Genomic DNA, 18,563 nt, shown 5'->3' on the forward strand with positions numbered 1-18,563 from the left:
GACAATAAAGTACAGTACATTAATTTCTATTTACAAAAGCAATTTTTTCCCATTTATTCCCCCAATGTTCTTTTTAGGGCATCCCTCTCAGAACTTTAATCAAAGAACTAGCAACCAATTTATTCTATATTCATCATAGCCATTAATTCTAAACTGGTTGTCATTACTATTTGTTGAATTTCCCAAACTGAAGTATGAAGCGCTAATTCATTCCTATTCCTGTCTCCATCTCTCAGTGGTAATATGCTACTCTCTCCACAGAAGGCTGACTACAATATTGTGTTTTCAGTGTCAGTCATGCAGAGACAGACACATGATTCTTTCAGAATTACATTTGAGATTTGCAGTGTAAAGTGATACACTATGGAATAATCAAGTCCGGGTGTGTTGAGGCAATAAAGCGTTATGGTTGCACTAACATTTCTCTCTGAGATGTTTTCCTAAGTATGCCCTAATTGTGGTCACAGTTCTTAATAAACTGTTCCTGCTGTGCATACATTTTAAACTGGGAACAAATCCACAGTGATGTGGATTTGAAATTGGTCAGAATTTACCAGTTTAGCATGGAACATGAACTCAGTTATATGAGAGAGATAATCTTCTACAGCACGGGCATGAAGAAGACTAAAAGCTATAATAATGTTTTCTAAAAACAATGGTTTCAGTGGAGCATACTTATGGACCAAGTCTACAAACACTCTGATTAGTGTAGTTCTTTCTACTATGAGTAGACCCACTGAAATCACTCACAGTAGGATTACATGTAGAAGTGAGCATTTTCAGGTGTGGGCCCCTAAAGAGCAGTCAAAACACTATCAATTTTGTGTATGAAGTTACTGGCAAGAGACTTGACATTACTATTTTCTTTGTTACGGTTAAAATTAGGATGATCACTTTAGTGAACTTTGAGGTTTAGATTCACAAACTCTTTTCCTTTGAAATGTATGATCTCTTTATCCCCTCAAGGATGATTCAGTTTAAAAAACAAACCTGTTTCTCTAGCTAAAGGAAACCTTTACTATGTATCAAAGAAAGGATACCTCACAAAAGCTAGGCTGTCAGTGTGCAATATATACTTGTCATATTGATTAAACAATGTTACTATACTCAGTATTGTGCAAAAAAAAAAAAAAGAGAGAGAGAGAGACAGACAGACAGACAATCTCAGCCCTCAGGAGTCCACAGTTTAATTTGTTGATCAATCCAGAAGGTTGTTCTTTCTTTAAGCATTACAGTTCCCTGCTATGATGCAGAGGAGGGCAGAGGGAATGACACTGAAAGAAATACATTGGTGGGCAGAAATAATCAACCAAGGAGTGAAAACTCAGAGAGTAGCTTGAGTAACTCCCGTTGACTTCGTAACTTCCATTTAGCGCGCCATTTCCATTGCGCTGCGTCAACAGGAAATGTGTGCCCGTCGACGCAGCACTACGCCTTTTGGGGAGGTGGTTTTATTAAATCGACTTCCAGATAGATTGAGCAAGTCTTTTTTTCTGCTCAACTGATTTGGATAAATCGATCTGATGGCGGCCAATTTGCCGCTGTCAGTGTAGACCTATCCTGTATGATTTGTCAGAAGAAATGTAACCTTCCTACTGTGTTTACAAATGGAGGAACATGATAAAGAGAGTATAAATAATTATGTTAAGAAACTATCAGGCAGACTTCAAAGTGGTGCTCAGGGATTTGGCTGTGAGATAAGGCTCTGCCTCATCCCCAGCCCACAAAGGATCCATTGCCACACCCAAAGGCACAGTTCTCTCTTCGAGTGATTGCTCACATGCATTCCAATTTAGGTGTGTGCGCGCCCTGTGCACAGATTCCCGGAACCTTTTTCCCTTAGCCTGCCCGCAGGGCCAGCTCAGGCGCCCCCTGGAGTGCCGCGCTCATGTCGCGGTATAAAGGGCACTGCTGGCCACGCGGGTCCCCAGTTCCTTCTTTCCGCCTCTGATGGTTGCTGGAACTTCTGCCCTTGCTAGTGCAAGCAGCAGTCCTTAGCCTTCATCTAGTCTAGCTTCTAGCTTCAGTATTGTTATTTAGATTTAGTTGATTCGTCGACACTTCATTTGAACTGTTGATTGCCCTTAGGGGCTTGCAAATCGGAGAACCATGCCAGGCTCGGCTGGTTTCAAGAGCTGTTCCATCTGCTCCAAGCAATTTGCGGTGAGTGACCCTCATGACCGCTGCCTCCGGTGCCTCAGAGAGCAGCACCGCAAAGAAAAGTGCAAGATTTGCAAGTCCTTCAAGCCCTGCACCCAAAAAGAAAGGGAAGCCAGGCTGAAGGTCTTGCTCATGGAGTCGGCGCTCCGTCCGGCCTCAGAGCCATCGCGGTCACCGGCACCGAGCGGACGCTCGGTGCAGAGCGCACCGCCGGCACCCACAGCGGCACCGAAGCCTTCGGTGCCGAAGAAAGCAAAGCGGTCTGGCACCGCCTCCATGGACTCCTCCCTGCGACCACGCATGCAAGGAGAGCCTCAGGAGACACCCCAGCCACGTGCCGTGGAGGTTTCTCCGGCACCGGTGTCTCCTCACAGGGAACCTCCCCCGACTCCTGGACGTGGGGGAGTGCCCTTGCAGGGGCCGTCGACGCCAGAGGCGTTCGTCGCGGCAAAGGCTCTCTTAGCTTTGCCAACGCCTCCGTCCCCCCCTCGGCTGAGGGGTGCGGGACTAGCGTCTCGGGGCAAACCCGCGCTGGGTAGCCCCGGTGGGTGGAGGAAACATCGCTCCCCATCCTCACCCAGACGGCCACGGAGGGTGGAGAGTGCATCCCCTCCGGGCTCCAACTCGAAGTCGTCGAGCACCTCGGCACCGCAGCACCGGGGGCAGTCAGGAGGTACCAAGAGCCAGCGCAGGAGCGTTAGTGAGGATTCGGACACCTCCCACAGCTCGGGCTCGAGCTCTCCGGTGCGGGGCAGGTCAAGGCACCGCTCACTGAGTAAAGCCCATCCTGAGGCCCTCTTAACCCCGGCAGCAACGGCACTGTCTCCTCCGGCACCGACTGCGGCGCAGACCATGCCGGCACCGGTGGCGATGCCAGCCTCATCGACGGCGTCTTACGTCTCTGTCCCGTGGTCTACCTTAATGGGTCAGGCCATGGTACCTCCGGGGCTGCTGGCACCGGGGGGGAGCGGTACCGTCGATACCAGCGTACCCACCGGCACAGATGTATGTGGCCTACGCGGCACCGGGGCTTCCGACTTCGGCACCGCTGACTTCGGCACCATGTAAACCGGTGCGCTCCCGTTCAGCTTCATCGGCACGCAGCAAGTCGAGCCGCCGCTCTCAGTCCCGTAGTGGGAAGCGCCGCTTCAAATGGTCGGGTCGCCGACGCAGGAGGTCCACTAGCTCCTCCAGCCGATCCTCCTCGACGGGACATCGTAGACGTCGGCACCGATCCTACTTTTCGTCCCAGAGCCGTTCCCCGCCGAAAGGTCGCAAGAGACGATCGGGGGGTTCCAGTCATAAGAGACAGTATGGGGACACCCAGCAGCCACCTATGCCAGGGTGGCCGCAGGGGCCGTGGCAGTGGTCATATTGGGGACCTTGGTCCGCTCAGCCTGGTCAGGCCGCTGAGTCCCTCCACTCTGGGGTGGCACAGCCCCCACCTCCTCTTACTCAGCTGGCCCCTCAACTCCCCTCTGATAGGGAGTCAGACCTGGAGGACGGTCCTTCTACAGGGCCTGTTCCCCTGTCCTCCTCTTCATCGCCGGATGAAGGGATGTCCAGGGATCATAGGGTGCCCCTGTTCGATTTCTGGGCGCATCAAGACCTCCTTAAGCGGGTAGCCTCTAATTTGGGGATACCGCTTAAGGAGATGTCAGAGGAGGAGGACCCCCTCTTTGGGCCTTCGGGCTCCTCAGGTCCCTCTCGGGTGGCCCTTCCCATCCATGAGAGGGTTATGAAAATTGTGAAGGCCCTTTGGCAAACGCCCTCCTCTATTCCTCCAACATCTAAGGGAATAGAGAGGAAATATTATGTGCCTAAGGAAAATTTCGAGTTCCTGTATAATCATCCCCTCCCGGGAACCCTAGTTGTGGATGCGGCTAACCAAAGAGATCACCAGGGGGGTCAAGGTAGTACCCCCAAGGATAAGGAGGGGAGGAAGTTAGATCTCTTTGGACACAAAGTTTATTCCATGGCGGCGTTGCAATTAAGAGTGGCAAACCATCAGGCCCTCTTAGGGAAATATAATCAGAACCTATGGGGTTCAATGCAGCGTCTGATTTCAGCACTTCCTGCTGATCAAGCGGCTGACCTGGCCACACTGGCTCAGGAAGGGGAGACGGTGGCCCGAGCTGCACTGCAATCCGCCAGTGACGCGGAAGATACCGCGGGCAGGGCAATGGCCTCCGCCATAGTAATGCGCCGATGTTCCTGGCTGCAGGCTGCAGAGTTGTCGGTAGAGGTCCAGCAGGCTATCCAAGACCTCCCATTTGAAGGTTCCGTCCTCTTCTTTGAAAGGACGGATGATAAATTACATGCCCTTAAAGATTCAAGGGCCACCCTGAGGTCGCTAGGGTTATACACCCCGCAGGCATCGAGATGCCAGTCTCGCCCAAAGCCGCAAAGGCAGCCACCTCCCCCGCCAAGACAGGCCCCCAGGGCTACTCAGCAGAGACGGGGAAGGGAGCGCTTCAGGGGCCCTAACCGCCGTGGTCGGCAGGGCTCTTCTGCACGGGCGCAGCATGGCGCAAAAACCGGGACTGGAAACGGTAATAAACGTTTTTGACGGCGGCTGTGAGGGTGGCGCTCTTCCTTTTCCCCGGGAGCTTGACCCACCCTTTCGAAATAGGCTTCGACCTTACTATCAGGCTTGGGAGTCGATTACTTCGGACCGTTGGGTCCTAGGGGTGGTCCTTAAGGGTTACGCCCTTCAGCTTACGGCTCGTCCCCCGGACTCCCCGCCCATTACAGCCCCTTTGAGAGATCCTGTGCATAAGCAGCTTCTCATTCAGGAGGCACGTTCACTCCTGAACTTAGGCGCCATTGAGGAGGTCCCGGAGACAGAAAAAGGAAAGGGATTCTATTCCAGATATTTCCTGATTCCCAAGGCCAAGGGCGGCCTAAGACCGATTCTGGACCTCCGCCGTCTGAATAGATATATCAGACGTATCAAATTCCGTATGGTGTCCCTAGCCTCCATAATTCCGGCGTTAGACCCAGGGGATTGGTACGCGGCCCTTGATCTAAAGGACGCCTACTTTCATATCTCCATTTTGCCAAGGCATTGGAGATTCTTGAGATTCATGATAGAAGGAGGCCACTATCAATTTACGGCCCTCCCGTTTGGTCTGTCGTCAGCCCCGAGGGTCTTTACAAAGTGTATGGCTGTAGTGGCGGCCTACTTACGCCGTAGGGGAGTACAGCTCTTCCCACACCTGGATGACTGGCTCATTAAGGGCAGATCCAGGTCTGAGGTGCAAGACAGTTTGGAGTTGGTCTGTGCCACATGCACCAGACTGGGGCTTGTCATTATTGAACTGAAGTCCACGCTTACCCCAGTACAGCGCATTGACTTTATTGGGGCTACGCTTGATGCGCTGCAGGCTAGAGCTTTCCTGCCGCGATCACGCTTCGAGACAATGGGTTCCATCATTGCAGAGTTGCATAGGTCCCCCATGACGACAGCTAGGCGCTGCCTGCAGCTGCTGGGACATATGGCAGCCTCTACCTATGTGGTGAGGCTAGCTCGCCTCAAACTCAGACCCTTATAGGTCTGGTTAGCGTCGGTCTATGTTCCCTCTACTCATGTACTGACCAAGGTGGTCACGATTCCCCCGCAGGTGCTGTCCTCCCTTCGTTGGTGGATGATCCCGAGGGAGGTGCTCAAAGGAGTCCCATTCAGAGATCTGGCTCCGTCAGTAACCCTTATCACAGATGCCTCGGATGTGGGGTGGGGAGCTCGCATCAGCGGCAATCTGGGCACCCAAGGGATATGGTCACCGATGGAGAGATCCCTACACATCAACGTCCGCGAGCTCAGAGCAGTCCGTTTGGCCTGCAAAACCTTCCTCAGATTCCTGAAGGGCAGGGCAGTACGGATCCTCACAGACAATACAGCGGCCATGTTCTATATGAACAGGCAAGGGGGAGCGCGTTCCTCGGCCCTGTGCTAGGAAGCCACGCGTCTTTGGGAATTTGCAGTGAGACACGATTTTCATTTGTTTGCCTATCACCTCCCGGGGAACAGGAACGACGAGGCGGACCGCCTCAGGCGGTCATTCTCCCCCAGGCACGAGTGGTCGCTGCACCGGGAGGTGGCAGCTTTAATCTTCCAAAGGTGGGGAGTTCCCCATCTGGACCTGTTCGCGTCGTCGCTGAACAGGAAGTGTCCCAATTACTGCTCACTTCGAGGTCGAGAGCCAGGCTCCCTTTCCGACGCGTTCCTACTGGAGTGGGGAGGGGCCCTGATGTATGCGTTTCCCCCATTCCGCTCCTCCCTCAGGTCCTTCTCAAGGTCAAGAGGGACAAAGCGAATGTCATATTGATTGCCCCAGCGTGGCCGAGGCAGTACTGGTACAGTACACTGCTCCACCTATCTATCGCCGCACAGATTACATTCCCCAGGCGATACGACCTGCTCTCCCAGGACCAGGGGTGCCTGCTGCACCCGGACCTGGATTCCCTCCATCTAACAGCCTGGAGGCTCTCTGGCTGACGGAAAGTGAAAGGGCTTGTTCCTTGCAGGTCCAGCAGATTCTGCTTGGTAGCAGAAAACCCTCCACACAGGTTACATACCGGGCTAAGTGGAGGCGCTTTACGGGTTGGGCAGAGGCTAAGGGTATCGCACCAGCCTGCTCACCCATACAAGTAATCCTGGAGTATCTCCTATACCTTAAAACCCAGGGATTAGCCCTGGCATCCCTAAAGGTTCACCTGGCAGCCATTTCGGCTTTTCACCAGCCGCTGCAAGGGAGGTCAGTATTTTCCCACCCCATGTCGGTTACATTTTTGAAGGGGATGGAGAGGATGTTTCCCCAGGTGAGAGACCCTACCCCTCCCTGGGACTTGAACCTGGTCCTCACCATGCTCACAGGACCTCCCTTTGAACCCATGGCCACGTGCTCCCTGTTACTCCTCTCCTGGAAGGTAGCGTTCCTGGTGGCCATCACTTCAGCTAGAAGGGTCTCTGAGATAAGAGCTCTTACTTCGGAGCCCCCCTATATAGTCTTTTACAAGGATAAGGTTAGGTTAAGGCCTCACCCAGCCTTCCTCCCTAAGGTGGTGTCCCATTTCCACTGTAACCAAGACATTTTCCTCCCTGTGTTCTTCCCAAAACCCCACGGGTCGGAAGAGGAGCGGAGATGGCATTCGCTGGATGTCAGGAGGGCCCTGGCTCACTACCTGGAGAGGACCAGACCCTTTCGTAAATCATCACAGCTGTTCGTGGCTGTGGCAGACAGGATGAAGGGCTCTCCTGTCTCCGCCCAGCGGATCTCTTCTTGAATCACGTCTTGCATTAAGGCGTGTTACGAGCAGGCGAAAGTGCCTTTACCAGGAATGGTGACGGCACATTCGACTAGGGCTCAGGCCTCTTCAGCAGCCTTCCTAGAGAACGTGCCACTGCAGGACATCTACAGGGCTGCCACCTGATCATCAGTTCACACCTTTACGACCCATTATGCCATTGTTCAACAGGCTAGAGACGACGCAGCTGTTGGCAGAGCCGTATTGAGTAGAGCTGCTCGTCAGTGACTCCTACCCGCCTCCATGGGTATGGCTACTCAATCACCTATATTGGAATGCATATGAGCAATCACTCGAAGAGAGAAAACAAGGTTACTTACCAGTAACTGTTGTTCTTCGAGATGTGTTGCTCATATCCATTCCAAACCCACCCCCCGTCCCCGCTGTCGGAGTCGGCAGAAAGAAGGGACTGGGGACCCGCGTGGCCAGCAGTGCCCTTTATACCGTGACATGAGCGCAGCACTCCAGGGAGCGCCTGAGCTGGCCCTGCGGGCAGGCTAAGGGAAAAAGGTTCCGGGAATCTGTGCACGGGGCGCGCACACACCTAAATTGGAGTGGATATGAGCAACACATCTCGAAGAACAACAGTTACTGGTAAGTAACCTTGTTTTTTCCAGTCTTTCCAGGCACAGTTTTATTTCCCAAACATGGGGAAAACACACCCTGGGCTACAGCTACATGGGGATTTCCCCCTTTGCCTTTCTCTTTTCTATTTCAGGACCTACTTGCAGGGGTCTTTCTTGCTCTTTTAATTCAGCATCAGCTTTCAGCATCAATTCAGCATCAAGGCTTTCCCCTCATGTCCCTTTTTCTCCAGTAGCTTCCCACTGTCTCACCTTCCAGGGGAACCTGGCAGCCTCACCCATGAAACTTCCCTCTGGTCCTGCCCCCTGAGTATCCTCCTTCATTACTGACAACCTGGCCTCTTATAGCTCCAAGTGCTGCCCTGACCTCTTAAATGGCCCAGTTGGGTGCAACTGTTCTAGCACAAGGAAGCTAAATCTGCTTCATTTCAAGAAGCCAGCCACCCTGCAAACTCCCATTAGTATTACGAGACCCTATCAAAACAGAATCCACTTAGAGACTGACTTCAGTGTTTCCTAACCACCTGTGTTAGTGGTGTCATATATGCCTCGGCAAGCCATTCATCCAGTTTTAGGACACAGTCTTGTTTTTCTGCAGTTAATCCTGTGTCTGATACTGAGACAAAACCAGTTGTAGTTTTGTCCCGTATCATGAACGGAGGATGCCATCTTGACGAGTGCGTCGCTCCATACCCACCGGTGTGACCTCACACACACCATGCATGTGAGGTCATACCAATGGGCAGAAGGCCACACAAGCAGGGGTGGACCCATGCCATTCCCGGAAGTACTGGTATGTTGGATATTCTGGGGATGCATCAGTGGCCTCCCTGTTCATGCCAGTATGTGGGCTTAAGCAAGAACAAAGAGTACTAAATGAAAGTGTAAAAATAATTAGTTGTAGAAGCACCATCAGAATATAGACACACTTTTGTATGGAAGTTTACACAGATATTTCAGAAAATAAACTGATTCTCTTCTATATTTAGAGAAAATGGTAAACAAAAAGAAATGGGACTTTGGCATGTAAAGAAACATCTAAATAAGTGTTCTGCAGCTACATAAACAAAAGCTGTTGTCTGCTCAGCCAGTTAGCTAAGAGTAGCAATATTCTGAGCAGTGTCAGCCAAGACTTTCTTAACTAGGTCCAATCTGGTTGCCCAACCTAAGAAAAAAGCTTAATTAAAATCAAGAAATAAGAAGGACCCAGTACATCTAGAAGTAATTTTATTCATCTCCTTTTAGAGTAGTATCAAGCTGTTTGGACAATCCCTTGGAAGTGTCTCAGGGATTCATCCAAACTTATTAACCTGTTTCCTTAGTCTAGCTTTCCAGCAGGGATATATAACTGTACAGGAAGTACAGATTTTTTGGCTCACCAGGCCAGTTTTAGCAGGCATTCTTGCTAAGGGTTTCATTCATCTGGAACCAGCTAATGGTTTTCCAACCTTAGAGGAGGGAAAGGTTGTCTCAGATCCTTCAACACCTCAAACAACAGATAATGAAAATGTACTGTGCGCAGGAGCCCTTAAGGAGAGATGACAGACAAAATATTATTGTCTTCCTCGGGGCTAGTTCATCTGTAGACAGATGAATATTAGATGCCATAAAAAGTGTACCTCATAGAATTTTAACACATTGACATTCTCTAGTTTTTTTGTCCACAGTTCCAGAAAGCTTATTTTAAAAATTCAATATTTTTAATGCAAAATCTTATGGATGTACTTTTACAATTTAATTCAGGTATTTTCTTCAGATTAGTGGATTCATCTTCATTAAATCTATTTGTAAGAAAAGCATAATTTAAAATGTAAAATATTCCTTAATTATTTTTTTTTTAAAAAAAGGCTCCGAGAGACTTTATTATTACCTACAGTTTTCTTTCTTTAATTTCCCAGCAGACCTGATCATCACTGTTTCCTGCCAAGTTGTGGCCAGGCCACTTATTACAGCTGATGGACTCTTATGCAGATCTGTATTATCTGAAATGACTTACTGGTTTAAAATGTCCCTGAAGAAAACCGCTTTCGACATAAGCAAACCAGTCAGTTACTGTACTAACAAGAATTTATAATAAACTTTATTATTATTTTTAGATTGATAATCATCTTGGGGATCTTATTACAACTATTCTTAACTAATTGCTCTCTCCTGACTTTGTAAAACTCCAGAATTTACTCTTTTTTCTTTCCAGTCATCTGCTTAGAATTCCTTCTGATCTTTCCAGTTGATAGACATGATAGTAGCATGTGAAGGTTTGTTTTAATGGATTGCTCCAAACCCTGAAATTCCTAATTCCAGACAACTGGAATTTATATAATGAATAACTTCAGACATAGGTGATCCTTCCATTAGTTCATCAATACTTCTGTGACAGATGTCTAAGAGGAACATGCTATTGGTCAAACTGGCCAACTCTCAGCCATCTAGGATAAACCACAGTCTTTCAGCTTGGACTTGTTTGATTGACTCCAGAGGAAGTGGCTTACATGAGATGCAAAAATGCCCAAACTTGAAAGGCTGAAGGGGAAGTATTATTAGGTAATTGTCTCCTAGTTGTTACTTTTTATTATTAATTTGTATTACGATAGTGCCTAGGCTCCTTGTCCATTTTTTTATCTGCTGTACAATTATAGAGCTCACTATAGTTTCCTCTATATGCATCAACAATTAAAATAGGTAAGCCACTGCTGTCACTTTCTAAGTCACAAGGGAATCATCATAAGTCCCAAATTGAACCAAGAAGCCACCAGAATAATCTAATATTTAGAAGTGATGTATCAGGAAATTCTGATCAAAGCTATGTATAATCAAGTGGAGGTGAACTATTAAATGTATTGGCTTAAAGACAAACCCTAGCCTGAGGAAAATTGGAGATGGACCAGCAGATATTCACGTAGCCCACATGCCTCTGGACTCCTTTCATAAGTGTGTCTGTGTCTTGGAACAGCAGAGAGGCTCAACCTGCCTACTCTAGACATAGGTATACTCAGTCATACAGGATATGGTTAATATTAGTACGGCAGTAGCATCAAAACATAGCACAATCCCTTCCTCAAAGACAGAGCAAACTTAAAAAGTTAGAGGCCATCAAAGAATGGTAGAAAAGAGGTGCAACTTCCATAGGACTTAAGAACATGCTTATCTGCTTTGCCAGTTCAGGGCCTTACAAGCCTATATTTGGTTTAACCTTCAGAGCTACTCTGCTAACATGGGTTGCATTAGTAGCTAAGATGTTCTGAGTCATATGTGTGTGAAGTACATTTTTTTAAAGATTTTCTTCCTTTTTCCCTGCCAAAAAGCCAATCACTTGAATCTGACCTGGTTTTTCATAAACACTGGTTTTCTTGCTCCCATTTGGAAATTCTCTGTTAAGGATATTTTTTTAATTAACTTATTACAGTTTCAAATGGTTTCCTAACTGCTGTATTGTAAACAGTAAGTATTTGATTCTCTTGCACGCCCAGTTTGTTTCTCTCTTAAATCTATCTGCCCACACTGGTAACTTTTGCGACCATGTTCCAGCTGAGAATCTGTGTCCACTAATAACTCCACCACTGTGGTGTGGGACCTCAATATATTTATTTTAATTCTTCTCAAGGTCCCTTACGAAAACATTAACAGGTTTATCCTGGGTTTGATCACGTCATTGCTAGACACTGATAAATTCTGCTTCATGAGATGATGAGCCACTAATCAGTATGTGAAGAAATCTTGCTTCTCACCTTCATTTTAGCTTCTCTGCATCTTGTTCCTCTTGTTAAATCAGTCCCAGGTACATCAGGTGTCCAGTGTAGCTAAAGCAAAACTATTTGGATTCTAAGTCTTTCTCTTTTTTCCTTTCTCTGGGAATCTGACACTGTTAAAGGAATGTGATTAGATGTCTTTGAGTACTAGGTTTTCCTTTTTTGTATTTGGTTAACTAATTAATATCCTCTTTCTTTGGTGTATGAGAATATTCTTTTCAGCTAGGATGGAACTTTAAAAAACATGCAGTATTCCTAATTCTAGCAGGTATTCATTCTGTGCAGTTGTTCTACTGAGTTACAGGTTTACCAAATAGACCATTAAAGTGGGAAAAGGCTTGAATATCAGAGCCTCAGTCATAAATTGCTTTATTCTCCGATATTTTCTCTCTAGACTTGTCATCTGTATGGTTTTCCTCTTCAATCACTATTAAAAATCTGATGTACAACTTCATTTATGTTATTGAAACATTAGTAGAAGTCTTGTTATAAGGCCATTTTAGGGGGATTTTCCCCCCAGAACTTTTTATTTATGAGCAGAGAACAAAATAATGAGAGCTGGTCAAAAATGGGAAACAGTTTCATTAATACATTTTTATTTTTAGGCATTTGAAATAGATTTTTCATTTTTGCAATGTTTTTACTGAAGTTTTTTTTACCAATTGTTTTAAAAAATGTTCATATACTGAAATCCCAGTTTTCAGTGAAAAAATGCAGTTTTGGGTAAATGAATTTTTTAAAACCGTTTTTAAAATCATTTTGATACAAATGTTAGTAAAAATAGGCAATAAAACATTAAAAGAAAAGTTCAATAACTGCCAATTTTTCTTACACTTTTTTCAAAAATGAAACTTTATTTTTCTACAAAAAATTGTGACCATCTGTAAAAAATGATAGACTTAAAATACTTTCTTCCTATTCTAAAGCACACATATATTTTATGTAATTAGATTGGGAATGATTAGATTTTTATCAATAAATGTTGATAAATGTCAACTTCACTGAACACACTCATACTGATGAAAAAATATTTCCAGATATTATAATAAAAAATCACAGATAGGTGAAGTAAGAAGAATGGTGCTTGAGAACTCAGTCAAAATCCAGTGATTTAGACTTTTGAATTGTCTAAATAGTTATAAATAGACTAGCAAATGAATAGTAAAAACAGGTATGATTAGCTGATTTAAGGATATTTACTTGGTATATTTTGACATGTGATGTTGACAATTTTTGTGTTTTAACAGTTTATAAAACTTTACATTTTAAAATCAGTATCTGTTGTTAAATAATTGTCTGTCCATTCCCCCAATAATTGCCTGCAACTGTGAAAATTTAAATAGATAAAAATGAAAAAAATGCTTAAAAATAAAACATCTATATTATCTGTCAAAATTATAAAAAAGATAGAAATCAAATTCTGCCACGCTTGTGTATAATGGGCTGAAGATCCTTTTACTCTGAGAATGGACTTGTATTAGTTCTTAGAAAATAGACACAGTTTATCATCATGACACAAGAGAGTAGCAAAGTTTACTTTTAGCTATTCATAGCTCCCTAGAGGGGTATTGGCCTGGTAATTAACCAGCTGGTTACGGTGGAAATTTTACCCTTGAGATATGTTTAAAGTAATATTGTAAAATGCAGTTGGCTGACAGTTTTAGTTAAGCCTGTTTTCTCATCAATAAGGGCCTAGTATGTTAGTGATGATGTCAGGACATACATTTCAGAACTCGTATAATTGCCAAATCATATAATTTGTCTGTGTTGTCAACACTTGGAGGTGTGGAAAAAGCTGCCAAAATAATGAATTGTGAATTCAGTGGGAAAACAGTAATAAAATAATTATAGAACCTTTTTGATAAAAAGAGTGGTGAGTGAGAGGAAAACTAATTTGCAAAGACACTTCATTGCAAAAACATAGGTCTACAGTTCAGAAAACCCTTAGGGCACAGTTCACAAATATTAGACTTGCAAAAATGAAGCTTTAATTTTACAAAATTTCCTTATCAGGATGGAGAGGCTGCCTTTTTCTTATAATCTGACAGAATGTTACTTTGTAACCATCATTTTAAAGCAGTCTTAATGGGAAAGTAGTGAGGCAAAAGTGCATACTGTTTATTTTAATATTTTATTCTTTTAAAAGTGAATTTAGAAATCACGACGTCTGGAGTCCTTTCTCCATTGAGCTGGTACAGAACAGGCAGTGGCATGACAGTTTTGAAGCACTCAGTATCAATCTTCTGAGCCAGACAGTATTCACTTTTTTCCCCCTTTTAAATACTCTTCATAAACTAAAATGGGTGTGGGTGTTTTCTACTTTGAACATACGGAAGCCAAAAAGATTTAGTGTAAACGTAGAGATTCTGTAAAATGGAGAGTGGGGAAGAAAATCATACCAAAACAAACACCAGGTAAAAAGGAGAAGAAAGTAATTACGGCATGGACTGTGAAATTCATTCTTTTCTAACATCCTTCCCCAAACCCCCTGCTAAGGGTTATTAGATGGAGCGGGGGTTTTGCCAGCAGTGTTTTTTGTTTTTTTTTTAAATAAGCACCTGATTAACCACTGTTTCTCCACTTTTATGCCAGTATATCTCCCCTTGACTTAAGTGGTGTAGAATGAGGTCCCTACTGCCAGATGCTGCTGAGCTGTATTACAGAGTTGCTGCTAGCATGTCTTTGGTTGATAAGGGTACCCACTTGTACCATCCTTGCCTTTCTGTCAGGTGGGTTTGTGTTCAGTTATCCCTGGACCGCATGCTTGGTTAAGCAAGTATGGAATGATTTTGACCCCAGGTTTATCAGGGAATAAATATCTTTTTTCAATTTTAGAAATAGATGATAATATAATGTTTTATTCAAAGCATTATTCCTCTGCAAGTGATGATTAACTATTTTAATTGTTGTTATAGATAATAGGTTCAGCTTCACAAATAATTGTGCTTTCTCCAAATACAGGCAGTTCTCACTGCAACTCTTTGCTACGTTTTCAAAGCAGATTCATTATTTTAATTAAATTTTGGTACAAGAAATATATCTACTCAATTCCTTTGATCAGGTAGTTCCCTTGTTTCTAAATACAAATATTTATTTCCGTGTTAGAAATGAAATGGTTTTAGTAATTCTAGGGGGATCAGGGTAGTTAAAATAAATCCTGCTACTCTCTTGTCATGCAGCACAGCTTCTGAATGTTCAGCTGGTATGAAGCACGTCTCCACAGAAATCTGGTTGCTGCCATTTTACTGAGAAATAGTGCCATCATTTGTGATGCAGCACTGGGGCCAATCTCTATCCTGTTTTAATACTGGTTTAACAATCAGAGGAAATCTTAGGGGCTGATCAGGCAAACCCTTATTCACTCTAACAGTCTTTAAACATGCAAGCAATCTCCTTGAAGTCGATGGGACAGATTGTACAACTAAGGACTCTCTACTGTTGATATGATATTGTGTGTATGTTGTGAAATTCTCAAAAACAAAAATGTACTGTAAGTTTTAAAAATAGCTTGGAACACTCCAAATTCCAGCACACACCCCTCTTAGAACAAAATTATGTAAGAATATCAAAACAAATGTCTTTTTGTTTAAAAAAAAATAAAGCAAATGCATTTTAAAAATGATTCAGTAAAATTCTTTATCTCATCAGTTAAAAATGTGAATGAGATGATTAGTACATTTTGTTCTGCAATGAGCAACTGTCTCTAAGAATTTTTGGTAGATTTATGGGATAGTTAATGTCTCCTCCTCTCTAATGAGTTTCCAGTGCAAGTAAAAAGAAATTCAAGACACCAGTCTGCTTAACTGCAGATTACTTTCCAACTGTTTAAATTATTTTTTCAGACTTGTATCTCTGAGACTGTTGCAAAGCTGCTTCATTTACAGAATATAGTCATGCATAGCACTAACAGGGCTGCCTCTCGCCAATGCATCTGTGGTCCAGCTGTTCAAAACCACTAAAGCACTCCTGGGCTCTTAAAGAAATGAGATGTACTCAAATAAGGATTGAATCTGTGTACTGTAGTAAAGAAAAGTTACATAAAGAGTTACTATAACGTAAATTACAGTAAAGAGATATCACTTAGCTGCCCTATTGGATGGAGAACGTCCATGAGGGTTTTGCAACAGTAGCCTCCACTAGGATTTGAAGTCAAAGAGCAAAATCATTAGGAAAGTTGGACCTGATAGTTAACTCTTGGGGCGTCTTGTACTTTTCTTTAAAAATCTGACTACAATAGGCCTAAAGAGATGAATATCCAAGTCCTTTTTTTTCTGCTGTGCTCCTCCAGAAGTTCATGTAATTTTTGTATGCACTTTACAAAATGATAAAATGAGTATTATGAAACATGACTGTCAAAATATTTTGACTCTGTGGGTATCTGGTGTTGCTCATGTCGAGGAGATTTAGCAAATAGTTATAACACACTTCATGATACTCAGATATACTGGAGTCTTGCACTTCTTGTGGCTAAAGACACTTATCTATTGTCCTTATGGTTCACAGCAAATCCAACATAAACACATATCTGCTAAAACCAAAATATTTTCAGGAACTGTTGCTTGTTTGCATGACACACATGGTATATACTATGTAGCAATTTTTTGAGCAGTTCACATTAAATCTTCTAATACATGCATATTGTTTCTGTCTTTTTCATACAAAAGTTTGCCTGTAATTGCAACATAAAAATCATTGCTCTGTTGTTTAGGGTTCTCCAGCTTCTTTAGTAAGCAGACTTTTATTTGAATATATTCATGGTCGGTGAGCTTTATGTAGGACCTGATTCTTGAAATATTATCGCTTGATCCTTCAGGATTGACCATACCGTACTTTTAAGCAAGTGGGCAGGGAGGGGTGTGTTGTCCGTCTTACCGGGGGGAAAGGGAATAGTGCTCTTTGCACGAATGGAGAGAGAGACTCAGAAGCTGCTATGAAAGGGGGATAGGTCAGCAAGTTGACGCTGACTCATCCCCAAGGACCAGAAAGGCTGGGGAGTTGAAAAGGGAAGGGATACAGTGACTGGATAAATGGCTTAGTAAAGGAATTAAAAAGGAAGTGTGTTTGGTTAAAGGAGCAGAACAGGGGCAAGGGTGTTGGGGACTCCTGAAACTGGTGTTGTAAGGAGCCAACTCCCCTTTCTTATAATCCGTCTTAACCCTCATTCAGGAGGGGGGAGATGGTAAAGTCCCAGCAATGTATTGGCTGGGGGACCTGGATGGAAAAAAAGGAGGACTGGCAGAAGCCCCTCCCTACCTCCTGGATAGATATTGAATGAACATGGAGTCACCTGCACTATGCACTTTTATCTGCCAGGTTGTCCTAGACATCTAATAATAAAGTTTCGACCTGATTAAAACCATATCAAGTGTCTCCTGTCTTTCTTTTGGTATAGCTAGACAATGAGCCCTTACTAGTTTTTTCTTCAACTTGATTCTTGTTTTCCCTCAGAAATGTCATTGTTTACATTGATACGGTCAATTCAAATTAATGGAAAATAATTCCATCCTCATTGTTAGTTTACAAACAAAATACGATATTGATGCTGTGTTCCCAAAGAAAATCTAGTAGTTCATTGCCATTCTGCTAATATCAAAACTTGGCTGTTGCCCATTGCCCATTCATCTGTGCAAATAATATGTTGTGTTGAAGCAGTAAAGGATACTGTTAATTTTATCATTGCAGCTTAAAATTACAGAATTTTAATTATTTCACATGTAATAAAGTGAAAAATATTGCTACAGAGATAGTGTGATACAAATATTACTTGATTTTTGTTTTCAAAAGCGATATTCTTGGTTTTTTCCAGTCAGTGGTGAAGACTGGGCGATTGCTGATCAGCCATGAGGCTCCTCTGACAGGAGGCTTTGCATCTGAGATTAGTTCCACGGTTCAGGTACGGTGACATTATTACGGTTATAATGTTTTACATGCCTGACCATGTACGTTTGCAGAAAGAGTGTTTATCAAAAGATTAAAAAGGCAAGGTTTTAATAAATGTTAAAATCTCTCACTTGGCTTCCACCTTCTTCTCAATGCTATAACTGCATATTCTCTGGAGAACTAATCTGGCAGAAAGGAGATGAACTAGTATAGCTTCCACAATTCTACTAGCTGAAGTCATTTGCTTCAGTGTAAAATAAGGAAAAGGATTGGAATTGAGTTGATCAGATTTCAGTTTTAATTAAATAAATGTTTGCCAGATTGCCTAATATAGTCTTACCAAATGTGTACCTATATATAAATAGTATTTAATAATACAAATTATTATTTATATACATAATTGATATTATTTAATACACCATACCTTTATGTGGATTATATTATGTCCTTTGAATTTTTGATGTATTTCTTCAACTAAACAAAATATTTTTCTAAAGTATTCCTTGTGAGATTGGTTTTAAATATTCAGATGTTTCGATTCAGTGTATATATTAGTTTGTCAGAACACTAAGAATACCGTGCATCTAAACTTTATGGTAATAGCAGCTGCTGAAGTGAAAACTTTAATTTTAGTTTGAATAAGGATTTACATTTGAAACATTCACTGAAAAATGTACAGTATGTGCTGCTAAGTGTGGAAAAAACTTTCCCTACTGTATTGTTTCCAGTTCTATCTGATTTTACTTAAAACCTGATTTATATTTTATTGTTGTCCTCAAAAAGAGTCATTTAAGAAATGTTTTCCTCTTTTCCTTTTTTGACACATTTAAATTAGAAATGAACATCCAAAGCATGCCTCTTCACCGCATTATGTTGTAATGATTCA

At 43.5% G+C, this 18,563-nt stretch overlaps 1 protein-coding gene across 4 annotated transcripts in view; it reads left to right on the plus strand.

Annotated features, from left to right (window-relative positions):
• BCKDHB (branched chain keto acid dehydrogenase E1 subunit beta) overlaps positions 1 to 18,563 on the plus strand; it is a 272,429-nt gene that overhangs the window by 175,374 nt on the left and 78,492 nt on the right. For 2 of the 4 annotated variants that reach the window (XM_067532623.1, XM_067532624.1), the window contains one exon: positions 17,604 to 17,690. In XM_067532623.1, coding sequence (XP_067388724.1) covers positions 17,604 to 17,690 — 87 coding nt within the window. Of the gene's footprint in view, positions 1 to 9,949; positions 10,104 to 17,603; positions 17,691 to 18,563 lie in introns of those variants that run through there. The other 2 variants (XM_067532625.1, XM_067532626.1) reach the window with 2 other exon arrangements.

The sequence above is a fragment of the Emydura macquarii genome, unplaced genomic scaffold (assembly GCF_026122565.2).
Source record: "Emydura macquarii macquarii isolate MOO-44397 ecotype Brisbane River unplaced genomic scaffold, CSIRO-AGI_Emac_v2 contig_3295, whole genome shotgun sequence".
NCBI classification, from domain to species: Eukaryota; Metazoa; Chordata; order Testudines; family Chelidae; genus Emydura; species Emydura macquarii.